Raw genomic sequence first — 13,834 nt, 5'->3', positions numbered from 1 at the left:
GCATACCCAAGACAAATATTTTGAGATTAGTCATGTGTAGCCATTCAGGCCGTATATAGATATTACAGCAAATTCTTTTTTTCCAGAGTTACTGGCTAATTATATTTCTACTAGTATTTTGATAGGTAAATTTTCGCGTTCTAAAATACTATTGTTAAAATAATCTAGACTTAAATTTTTAGAGACAAACTTACAAGTTGTCTTCATGAAACGTTTGTAAGGTTAAAGGTAAGGTTGTCATAATTTTCGTGTTTAAATAAATTATATATATATATATATAATTACACATACACATATATATATTATATTATATATATATATATATATATATATACATATATTTAAGCATTGAATTCACCTTTTTATTACTTTTATTATTAAAACTTTTAACTAAATAGTGTATATTAGTGTGTAGTTTCCCTGTTGTAACCTTTTGAAATAAGTTGATTTGAGCTACTTCCAATAAACAGTAATATATTGAAGAACTTTACGTATAGTTACATTATATTAATAAAGAATTGTCGTTGAAAAAGATATAATGTAAAACCACATTTGAAATACAATTACTTTTCAGGAAAATATTAAATATAACTTAAATTTGATAACTAGACTACATCGAATAGTCAAAATTGTAGATTCATCTCTAATTTGATGTTTCAGAATTCATATTTTTACTATTTCCATTTTGTCTTTTACCTAAATCACGAATAAGTAAAATTCAATTTCGAATAATAGCTTCAGTTAGATAGTAATCCAACGAAGTACTTTCAGTGATCTGTTGATGCCAAATTCAACTGCTTTTCTGATTGAGTTATAACGTGACGTTGCGATCAATTATTATTGTGATAATCAACGCTGAGGAGCATTCTTTGACGTATTTCTTTACATCCTGAATCATTAATTGAGTGATTCTGGGGACTAAAATATCTATAAGATATTAGCCTATAGGTTCTTTAACAAAGTTTTTGATAAAAAAAAATATTCCACATAGCTTATTGAGTGATACAACACTGTGAAATCATAATCCATTAAAATTAATTTTACATGACAAATTCAACTTATATTCGTCAATTCATTATTATAATTCATAATTGATTATTGACTTCATCAATCTTTTTATATAGAGCTCCTAAGGTTTAATTATGAAAACAAATTTTTCTATAATATCTTTTTCCGAATATTACCTTTTATTCAGTATTATGTATACCTATCGTAGCACACTAAATTATCCACCTTAGAAAAAAGATCTTACGTCAGCCTCTTCAGAATATTTTGAATCTTTCTCAGTTAATTTCTATAAGTCTAAACTCGTTATTTCCTAAAATTAACGAAAGCGAGGTAGTTTTGCAATATAATAGTAAAAACTCATAAATCATATCAATTAAATCCTTAATAAATAGAAAAAAACTAATTATTGGTATATATTTCTTTAGGATCACTGGCCCAAATTGGCAGCATTTTACTTTAAAATGCTTATTGTAACCTAAATTTATTATAAAATCGTACATTCCTCAAATCACATTAAAGGCATACAAATCATGTTTCTCACGGAATCTCATGTCCTATGAAGTTTCAAGGGGGTGACAGTGTGGATGTATATTTAAGGCATGTATACATAACTATAATTATACATAAGCTTTAGTTCAGTTAATTATTGTGATATTCAATAACTCACTGTACCATGGGGTTACAAGGAGGAGTTAGAGAGCAGTGTTGCAGGGGGAATTAGTCCATCATCAGGATGTATTTAATTTACAATTCTCTTTCTCTGTTTAAAACTGTTTATAAGGTTTAGAAATCCAGTCTTTACTTCTTCCAACATAACTTATACAAATTCAGTAAATTATGCCGTAAAGGTACTAATGAAATTCAATAAATTGATAGTGATTCAATGTTGATGTAATAATAAAACGATTCTTACTCTAACGATCCAGTAGCATCTTGGTTCTTTCATGTAGACAAATGTTTTTTTAACAAAAATACTCATTATTTATGGTAATCTCTCAAATATCAAAATTTATTATTTTTATCTCCATGGTATGAAAATTGTTATTCGTCAATGGAATCCAGCATAGGATTATAATGCTTAGGTTTAGTAACTTTTGGGTTCATTAAGATCGAGGAACAACATACGGATATCTTTGCTTGTCGTATGTGACTGGAAACTGTAGGAGTTAAAATCAATATGTCTGTACTTCATACATTTCCATAGGTTTGATAAAACATGAAAGGCGTTAGCATATCGTACGTAGATTCTTAAAAGTTCTTGTTTGATAAACGTACTTGACTAATCAGATTTATTATGAAATCAGTAATTTGACGTAATGCTCAGTCTATTTATTTTATTACAGTTAAATCGTGTTTGAAGTTTACATTAATTTTTAGCTATATAAAAGCTAGTCAAATGTTCGTATGTCACTTCTTTATTTTTACTTCAATTAAGGAAAATAAAGATATTGTAATAATGTTTGAAAATTCTTAACCATATATTAATAATAGTGCTTTTTTTGCTTTGCATATTTATTAATAATATTATTAAATCTATTATTGTAACTAAGGGATATAAGAAACTACGACATCAAGTATTTGAAACACACAGTTTACTAACGGAAAATATCATTAAAGTCAGTATTTGTTTAAGATAATACATATTCTCAACAATTTGTTCTAAAAATAGTTGGGTAAAAGTTTTATAATTCTGAGTTAGTTTTCCAAATATAAGTAATTTAAACAATGTTCGGATTATTCATAATAAATTTATTGTAATTTATTATTGTAATTAAGGGATATAAGTAATTACAACAAGTTTTTGAAACACTCCGTTTACTAATGGAAAACCTTTCATTATAGTCTGTATTTTTTGAAGATAATAAATATTCTCAACAATCTGTTCTCCAAATAGTTGGGTAAAAATTATATAATTCTGAGTTAGTTTTCCAAATATAAGTAATTTAAACAATGTTCGGGTTATTCATAATACATTTATTGTAATTAAAGGATATAAGTAATTGCAACAAGTTTTTGAAACACACAGTTTACTAATGGAAAACCTTTCATTATAGTCTGTATTTTTTGAAGATAATACATATTCTCAACAATCTGTTCTCCAAATAGTTGGGTAAAAATTATATAATTCTGAGTTAGTTTTCCAAATATAAGTAATTTAAACAATCTTCATATTATTTATAATAAATTTAAACGATGATATCAGGAACATATGTATAGTACAAATATGATTAGTTATATCAAACAAATTTTCGTTTTTCTTGCAACCTGCCATCCCATGGTTCAGATGTCGGTTCATGCAGGTGTACGCTGTGCACTTGATTAGTGTTGACCAAAGATGGAGTTGATGGTGAAAACAGCAGCGGGAGGTGTGACGTCATGGATTCTAAGCGTTGTACCAGTGACGTCACTAACATCTCCTCAGGAGAGGGAGCGAAGTCAAGCTGATTATCACAGAAAGCGCGTCGCCTGCGCAGTCTTTCACTGAGACTGGTAGATAACATCGGTGCCATCTGTCCGTCCATTCCTAAAAAATAGTTGAGTAAGGATATTAATAAAATTATAAATGTTAAAGTGTCTTTGTTTGATTGTTTTGCTTTCACGTATAAACTATTCAATCAATTGTACTGATATTTTACATAATCATTGTTAGGGTCCCTAGGATGAACAGGCCTACTCTTGTTCCGTAAACCCTTCTAGACTACGCCCCACTGGTCTTTACAGCGGCAAAATATCCCATCCTAGTCTCTAAAGTTGTGTATTGTGAATTCAAAGAGCCACTTAAATGTATTGAACTGTTGTGTGTAAACATTGTGTTTTGAGAGCACGAGCACTTGTTTCATTATTTCAACTCATATTTTACATTAGTTAACAATTATAGAGTGAAAGCATAATAAAAGTAACAACATTTAATATTTCAACAACAAGGCAAACCAATTTATTTCTTCTGAATCACAAAGTAACACACGAGACACTAAATGCAATTTTATGACATAAATCGTCGAGGTTGACATCGCAGCCATTTCTCACTGATAAGGTTTACGATACTGATTAGGAATATAAATTCTGATGTAATTCTTAGTTTTTACCAGGAAAAACAGTATAGTATAACGAATATAAATTGGAAAGCTTGAATGTCACAGTATTTCTGTTTGAATTTCAAATTATATATATATATATATATATATATATATATATATATATATAAAAATCTAGAATACTATACTGTTTTTAATCCATCTTCATTAAAAATTATATATAGGTATATTCATATTGTTTCTTGGGGAAAATAGCAAACTCCGATTTTGCGTTGGAAAGTATAATTAATTTGAATTAGAAGAGTGAAATCTGAAATAATAGTTATTCTCAATTTAGCTTAACTTCTGGTTCTCTTAATCATAAACGCTTCAAAATGGGTACATGATGCACGTTATATGGCTTATTGCACTTTAGGAATATCACAAAACCCTATCGCATTACATCATGATAATAATCAATCAAATTTATTTTAGTATGTGTGTGTTAAAGACTCTTAATTTATGTACAATCACTTTTCATATCAAATTTACTACTTACTCTGACTACACGTTAGGAAGTTTTGTTGCAACACTTTAAGCTGCATTTGATAGTGTCTGCTGTCTGCAACTAACTGCTGAGAACTGCGAAGAAGCCATTCTTGACTTCTAACATTCTGTTTTTGCCTGTCAGAAGTAAAATACATTATCGATCTCCTAAGAATATAATTAATTGTTATCATAGTGGGGAATGAACAACTCCACTACTTAACCTACTATCGTAAAGTACTAAGTAAACTTATGTTATAGCTATATATTCAAAAATAACAAACACCTATATATCCATAATGATAACTAAATTTTTTAATAGAAGGGTATTACAAAGATTGCTTGTAGGTGCCGTGACGTCTCAGACTCATAGAGCTTCTGAGGCTAGAATCCTGAAGCTGACAGAGAACAAAACCATCTAGAGAATGGGAGTTTTTAGAAGTCTGGCACCTTTAATAGAATAATGTTATTATAAGGACTGGAGCACCCATATGCTGAGTAAATTTAAAGAGTGATCATTTTTAAATGTCTGGATGTCACAGAGACTAAGAGTTTTTTTCGAAGTTGAGAGTTTTCAAATACGACCAATACTAGGTTGTTAAATACTTCAGACCTTTATACTATTACTTCCGGATGATTCTAGAGCCTGCGATTTCTCTGAGAACAAGAGTTACTAGATGTTTGAATCTGATTCTAAATAAAAATATTCAAGGTACTCTAGAGACTTTACAATTAGAGAATTTCAATTTTCAAATACCAGAAGCTTCAAAAACTAAAAGTAGAAAAGTGATAAAACGCATATCTTAAACATTAGACCGAAATGTATCAATATTGTTGCGCTTGTGCTAAAAGGTTTATTTATATTTCTTTACTAATATATTTTTTCAATATTCAAATAATAATCTATTTAACTGCTTTAAATTTTCAAATATCTGTTCATCTAAAGCCTCTTACGTTTTTTATGATAATTGCAAACCTTGACAGTCAATTTAATATTCTTCTATTGTTACAGTATTGAGAAGTTACAGTTTATATAATTATTAAAAAACTTTTGATAGATCTTAAAAGGTAACAACTTTTTGGAAGTAATTAAGACCTTCACCTCCTGAGGGCGAGTTGTGCCGCTAACATCCTGTGGCGGGTGAACACCAGCTGACAGCTCACACACGCACAACCACGCCACCGACACACCCTCTTGTGGCCGCGCAGACTGCTGATGACGCCGTGGTTGCGACATCGCACACACTTGGGACTACGGCCGCCCATAGCTACTGACCCGACCATACTGGCAGTCACAATGTGAGGATGGGGTGAGATATTATTCAGAGATCAGCCTTTGTTATTTCTAGACGCCAGGGGCAACCACTGCGAAGTCGATATCGATGTCGCGCTTGAGGCTTGGGGCTTGTAAACTACTCTGCCAGACAGACTGCTTCTTTTGTTTTACTACTCGGGTTTCGTTTGAAAAATTATCACAACCGCATGCTACTGAAGTCTCTGCACAGAATGAGAGGAATGCGAATTTTATTTCTTTTCTTCCTCACCACGCTGTTGGTTTTTTTACTTCTTTTGTTACAGAATTAATAAAATGTCTGTTTTAGATATTTTAATAAAAGGAGGATGAGTTCATGAGTATCATTTAAAAAATAAATTTTTATTACAAGACTTCCAATTTAGTCATGTAACTTATTTTTAAATGTTTCCCTCTATACATGCACTTGCATTGGTACATTTATATTGTAATGGATATTTAACGAATTACGTAAATACGATTATGTCTAAGGGTTTTGAAAATAAATTACTAGGTAGGTTTTATTACGTATATAACTTTTTGTTTAATGTTCTCAATATTATTTTGCTCTTGGATGTCGCAAATATATTGATAGTTCCACATTTTATATTTTAAAGATGAGGATATTTCCCAATAATTATTGATTTCTGTAGGGATAACTAAAACCATAACACCATTAATTTATTTCGATCTGTTTAATGCTCTCTAGAGTCCCCGAGCTTTCAGCGTAGTGTACCAAGTATTCTGAAGTTCCGTTTAGGGGGTATAAAAGTAGTACAGTATATTAAATTAAAAGTTAGGTTATAATCATGATATATTATAAAAGATAATTATTTGGAGAGTAACATATAGTTTGCGTAATATATAACCACATAATGGGCTTGTCATTCCATGTACAATTTAAACTATGCAGTATAAATATATAATTCATGATTTAATCATAGGTAAGAGTCAAATATTAATATATACATTATCATGGACACCCATAGATAACAAAGGTAATTGATAAAGCAATCGATTCCTGATAAATTCTAAAGCTAATACGTACTGCCCCATCTCTTTACTCTGTATTTTATTGTTGATTGCATAATTATTAATCATAATGAATTCGGCTTGTGGATAACACAATAACCGGTATCAAAGCTGAGTATTATCTGACGTCAACATGATAATATCCGTCCGATTTGTTTCACAGGTAAACACGAGTTTGGTCAAACAAACACATTCATTGACACTGATTTGGCTAAATATTTGTCTGCAGGTTTTAATCCATTACCCAAAAGCTTTACTAAATTTAAACTAGAAAATGTTATTGTTTTATAGTTCAATTTTCACCTTTATTTATCAACACAATTATATACACAGATGAAAAATACTCCTCTGTGCTCATAACCTTTATTTTAATTATATTTATATTGAGCAAGAAACATCTATATCTACATTAAATTGAAGACAGATTTTGTATGATAACGGTAAATTCATGGTTGATAGAATATTAAATATTTTTTTTACATACAAAATCTTAATAGAACAAACAAACATTTCGTAACTAACAATATAATTGCCTATACACATGATGGATGCTAATTGCATTGATTACTTTTATGATACTTATATCATTAATAATGCAAAGGATTAGTTTACGTTTTTATAAATTACAAATCATTCAATCTTGATGTAGCTCGTAACCGATACACTTGTTAAGTAACATTTTATGGTACATGGACGGATTGGATCGATGATGATTGTTACATTAAAGGTAAACATTTTTTACTATTGTAATAGAATACCTAAGAGCTGAGTACCGTTATAAAGGTTTTATGAAAGGAATAGAAAATAATTCAGTTCAGTTTAGCTCGTACAGAAAATTCACTCTCCGACTGATAACTCTTAAAATTGAGTCTCCTGGTTACCTGTACAATGCCCGGTTTCTCGACATTATCATCAGTTAGTACATAGTTTCAGCCTTCAAGCTGTGGAACTAATAAATTTCTCTACTGACCCCAGGAAATTTATTTTTCAAGCATTAAAAACAGTGCCAGTTTACGTCCAAGAGTATTTCATTGTGTTAGTTTGCTTATAAGTGATTTAGTTATGGTTAGTGTATATAGGAATTTGCTTAAATTTATTTATGTGTTAAGTATATAAATGTGAATTGTAATCTTTTACATTTTGAGGTTGAGTACTGATTACTCTTTAGTACTAACTCTAACTCTGTAAATCAAGATCATTTTATTTTTTATTCCTGGGACATGTACATAGTACTAATAGAATAATAGGCCATGAATGTATAGCTTAATTTGACAAAAAATTTCTCCATGACCATGGAAGCATAGATCAAAAACAGCTTAACTCCTCCCACCACATTAGCAAGTTCTATAAATCTTTCCTCTTTTCATGACAAGGTACTGACAGTAAATTACCAGATACCACATATTATTAGGCAACCGAATTCGATAACAATTCTATTGGCAGGTTCTGAAGGTTATATGACGCTTTTAACATACAACAACCACTTTCCTCCAAAAAATTCCTTTTTCCATAAAGGTAGGTGAAATATATTTTATTATTTATAAGATTTTTGAAATGTGTAAAACGTATCCATTTTATAAGTACTGTCTTTCTTACGGCTTTAAAATATATATATCGTGCTTAGTATTACACCTGTCTTTAAAGTTTAGTATATTTTCAATATTTAACTACCGTAAACAAACCGACAGCAGGTATTCCAGGCCTCATGTTTTATTGCTAAACCCACTTTAATGCATTAGCCGCCGGTGAATAAATAATACCTAGCCTGTAACCACATCTGCGGCACCACATATTTTCCACATTAAAAACGTTGAGTTATGTAAAACTTCAAGATACATCATAGTAACCGAATGTTTCCCAGAATTGTCAATAATTAATTTATATATTAATTTATAATTTGGTTTTCTTAATTAAAATAATAAACTTTTTTGAAACTCAGAATAATATACTGGTTTTAAAATTAAGAAACTTCAAGCAACCGGGATTATTCACTGGGTGTTCTGTTTACAACAGATGACTTTACTGCATCAAGTTGGAAAAAATGAAACAGGGTTTTATAAGATTGCAATTGTTCCGTTGCAATAGACTTTAAAAAACACAAATACAAATTAAATCATGTTTTAACTCAACAAAACGTATTAATTTGGTATATTAAAAACTCTAATATTTTATAAATGGTAAATATATCACTATCGTCTTTCAATACGTGAAATATATTCAGGGTGATAAATTACCCTACCGACCTTTACCATATGATTTGTCAATTAAAAGTAAGTAAGAAGTCGTTTTATATTATAATCTTATTTCGTTGAAGTAAAATAGATATTATTGAACGTCATCGATCACTTAAATTGCAGTAATCGAGTTATCGATTATCTAATTAGCTTAGATCATAATTATTTTATCCTGACTCATTTAAACCAACCTATTTATGTATCTCACTACTCATTTGAAGTTGACAATGTACAAATGTAGAATAAATGAAAATATTATCATTTATTGTTTTAATCCTTTTCAACCATCTCAAAAACTAGTGGATCCAGGTTGTTGACTCATAGTTACGTACATTCTGGCTGTCTGCTCCAGGACATATGTCTGTAAATATAAAAAGAGAAAAACATCATTAAGTCATAATCATTCGATGAAACTGTCCATGGTTTCTTAATGTTACATTCTAACAAGTGCAGTTAAAGTTCTTTTTCCTTCATGTCGAATCTTTATAAATCTTATATAATCCAGTAAGCAATAAAAACATTTAGATTTTGTTCAGCCTTTTAAGTCGTGATTAATTTTGCCATTACTTGCAGTTTTACAGAATAAGGTGAGCCATAGTACTTATCAAGCATCTATTAGACGAGGTTGACGTTGAAGTGACATTTCACTAGATAAAATTGTGTTGGACGTTGTAAATAGACCGGGTGAACCGTTCAAAGCGAGTATACTTTTAATAGTTTTCAACGTTATTGAGGATCGTTAACAGGTGCAGGTGAAACTTTACGATGGGATTGAAAACCAGGGGATGATTTTTTAGCTTTTGTTGACGGTCTTCTTATCATTATAAATTGAAGTTTGATCTTCATGTAACTCTGAATCAGGTGTAGGTAGTGATGGAGCTGGCGCGGGGTTTTATTTTAATAGGACAAAGTGGAATGTTTATTCCTTTTCATTGAAGGTGAAAAGAAGCGTTTATTTCCAAATGGTTTTCTCTATGAACCGGTTGGGTTCAAGATACGGTGTGAGATACTGATCTAGATGGGCGTTCTCTATTTCTCACCTGATCTAGTTTGCTATTTGTAAAGTTTATATTGTAAAATGTTATTTCAAATCATCACCTGCATTTGTTACAGTGATTTCCAGTTTTAATTTATTCAAATTTTCCATTGAACTCATTTTAGTTACATTCGACGTGCTAAATCCGACACTGTAGATTGTGATATAGGAAAAGTTCATCGATACGGAATAAGGATCTTCTGATTGGGGCATGAACTCAAAATCAACTTCAATTTAAAACTGTTATAGAGCCCCATTATCCATTACATAATGAACGTATAGGTTAAAAAGCTAAGAACCTCGACACCTCGAAGGATTCCTTCACTCTAACGTAAAATTAAACTTAAATATGAATGGATCAGAAGATTGGTAAATTGTTCAATGATTTCAATGAGTTAATGATTAGCAGTAAAAAATGTGTAATTTTCTTTAATATTATAAATTGATAAGTTTTCAGTAAAACAAGACGAGTATGATTGCAACAATTTTACAACCTGTAATTTCTCAACGAAATCCGCCGACGCATAAACGAACACGACCAAGTACGCTTTCATAAGCCGGGATCAACCTATAGGTGATGCCTCTCAACTGTGACATATTTCTGGCTCCCGGTTATATGTGCAAAACCTGATATGAGTCTGTCACAGTTGTGCTTAACCACTCGTCCTCTCAACCAGAAACGTTAGAATCTATTTTATGCCTGCCTATTTCCGTTTAGAAATAACTATATTATAAGTGTTCTTACTAAAAAGGCTACGGACGTCATTTCAATTATTTCCTAAACTGGGCTAAAATTATTATTCAAATCATTGTAGCTATTCAGAATATAGATGAGGAGAACTAGTGACCGGAGTGCTTTGTATATCATATAAAAAGGACGTGTCTTTGATATTCCAGCTACTCAGTAAGAAATTTAATGCAAACCACTGTTAACTTCTAATAATTTTTTATGATATAGTTATATTATATTTCGTTAAATATTTATTCAAATATCACCCATTATATTATTTCATTTAATATATACCTAATATTTTTATGTCATTGGTCTTGATTTAAGTTATGTAACTAAATAAATATTTGGCACTTGGACTAGTAACCAACAGCCATGGACCAGTAACATGGACAAAAGCCAAATGAATGTATAAACTGTAGAATGGAACGTGGCTGGCTAATGGGGACAGTATCAACAAGAATGTGTCATTGTATTCCGACTCTCGGCCTCATCAGTCTCGCACTAATGAGTGGCCGCAGTTCAACGCAGTAAAATCAATTATCCAGTGCAGGGAATATTTATCTTTGACAACATTTTACTACTTTTAAATGTATGATTCCTCTTGAAAGGTCGTTAGTAAGAGATCTTGATATTATCTAATTAAAAACTGAAAATTCGTGTCACTGTCGCCGATAGTTTTTTTCATAAGAATTATTTAGATCAATGTAAAATTCTGAAATATAATGGAAATTTCAACTTGTTAAATAAAGACCTTTGTAGCTAGAGTTTAAGTATATTTAAATTGATGCTTTTTTTGTAAATTACATTTATATCGTAACGTTGATGACAATAATTAAAACACTGACCGGCTTGATTTAAAACTTAAATAATGGATAAGATGAATTCTTACTGTTACAATCACACGTAACCTACTCTTTTTTGTTATTAATATATATATATATATATATATATATATATATATATATATATATAAATTCTCTCTTCTGACTTCTTGGAAGAGGCGGATTATTAGATATGTCTTTAATTAGATTTTTTTCCAGGAAGTGTGTACCAGGATTTTAGCTTCATCTCTAATTATTAACCAAATTATTTAACCGCCCTGAGACTTTTTGGCTCATTGTATCAAATTTCTCATTTTCATTCGTATCTTATCAAAAATAGTGTAATAGAACATTTATATGTCAGTTATATTTATTACTGTATAGAAAATTAATTGAGAACCAGCATTGAGTCCTAGAGAGATATGTTGAGGTTATTATAAAAATTGTTTTGTTAATTCAAATTTTTAAACAGAATCTACGTGTATTAACCTAAAACATTGCTTTTAGTTATTTCCAATAAATCTTTCCTCTTTAGGTATCTATGAAGTAATACAAGTAATTATTTAAAAAAAAAGCCTAGAAGGCGTTTTTTTAAATTCGTGATGATACCAGAGGACTGATATGGATCAAATTTGGCTAACCCTTACAATTTTAGATGCTGGGTGTAGAATTATGAGACTACTTCTTAATAATATAAATTACATTATTCTAAATGTCTGTCCTTAATCACATACCTAAACTCCACGCTTAGCTCATAACAGGAAATGAGTATGGATAAAAAGTATTATCTCCACAACTTTGCGATTTTAATGGCTGCCATATACAGTCACCGAAGCTAAAAAAAATAAATAGTTTTAATTATAATCTTCTCCATACATCAGTATAACGACCTTAACTTTGGCAATCGTATTAAATAATTTTGAATTCATCACTGACAATCTCATGAGAATACATTAAAAGTAGTAGAGTTATTAGATATTACAATGTTATTGTTTGATGGATTTCAGTTTAATTGCTTAAAAAAGCTAGTATTCTAGAGACACGAGTATATAAACCTAAAGAATATATTCTACAAGATCGCAGAGAGTATGGGCTTTTCTAGTTTTAGTTTCACAAGAGATAACTTATACTACTATAAAGATGAGTAAGCAAACTACTCTATATTATATAAGAGGGTAGATTTAATTAATAATAAGTATTATATATACAGGGTGTACTGAAAAAAGGTGCCCATAAGTCAGGGCGTGATTCCTCACATCAAAATAAGAAAAAAAGGTCTAATTAATATAGGTCCGAAAATGCTTAGTTACCAAGTTAATACAGGGTGAAAGATTTCGTCTGAATTTCAGTTCCCCTGCTGCAACGAAGCCCTACGGGTATTTGTTGGCTGTTAATTAAGATGTACAATTTAGCGTACTTTATGTAAAATGAACTGAAAAATTGAATAAAACCGTTTCCAGACCTGTAGCTACAGTAATTTTTAAGATATGTGACGAAATACGCGAAACTTGGTCCCGAAAAACAAGTTACATTTAGGTTTGAAGCAGATTTACTATGTTAAATGTACAATAAACACAAAATATTTTTTCACGGTACTTGTAGAAAATTTAATTTCGAAGAGAAAGATGTAAAATAAGTCTATAATAGACAAACGCAAACTTTAAAAAATAATCCTTAATTACATACAAAACGCATGAAAAATAGACAAAATCTGTTAAGCTCTCTACAAATTGTAATTGACAAATAAAAGATTTTGTTCCGTTCTGGTTGGTTGAGGCACGGAAAAAAGTTAGCGCCCGAATTATCCTCTCTAGAATGAGACCCGTATATTAAGAAGCATATACGAGTATTTAATCTCTACCTATTAAAATTACGTTTTTAGCCCTGGCCTCAGAACTAACTTAAACAATTCCCCGGACCTCAACACAACTTGCCCGTGTGAATTATTAATCTAATTTATAACTACACAATTGAAGGCCATCTGTGTGAAAACCGTTATTACTTCAATATAATAAAGAGTATAATCATACTCTAAATATTAGCCGAGTAAAATTTATTTTAATATTTTCAAGAATAATTTTCAATCAAAGAACTATCAAACATTTGGATCAGTTGTTAT

At 30.3% G+C, this 13,834-nt stretch overlaps 1 protein-coding gene across 1 annotated transcript; it reads right to left on the bottom strand.

Annotated features, from left to right (window-relative positions):
• Positions 1–2,833: 2,833 nt before the first annotated feature.
• LOC124353003 (doublesex- and mab-3-related transcription factor 2-like) lies at positions 2,834–5,852 on the bottom strand. Its single transcript, XM_046802788.1, has 3 exons — positions 5,671–5,852; positions 4,582–4,706; positions 2,834–3,532 (listed from the first exon to the last, which is right to left on the bottom strand). Exons 1-3 carry the CDS (start codon positions 5,850–5,852, stop codon positions 3,246–3,248), a joined length of 594 nt encoding a protein of 197 aa, XP_046658744.1. The 3' UTR covers positions 2,834–3,245.
• Between the last annotated feature and the right edge of the window lie 7,982 nt (positions 5,853–13,834).

Source organism: Homalodisca vitripennis, chromosome 1, assembly GCF_021130785.1.
Source record: "Homalodisca vitripennis isolate AUS2020 chromosome 1, UT_GWSS_2.1, whole genome shotgun sequence".
Classification (NCBI taxonomy): Eukaryota; Metazoa; Arthropoda; class Insecta; order Hemiptera; family Cicadellidae; genus Homalodisca; species Homalodisca vitripennis.
This window is presented reverse-complemented; position numbering and strand designations above follow the sequence as displayed.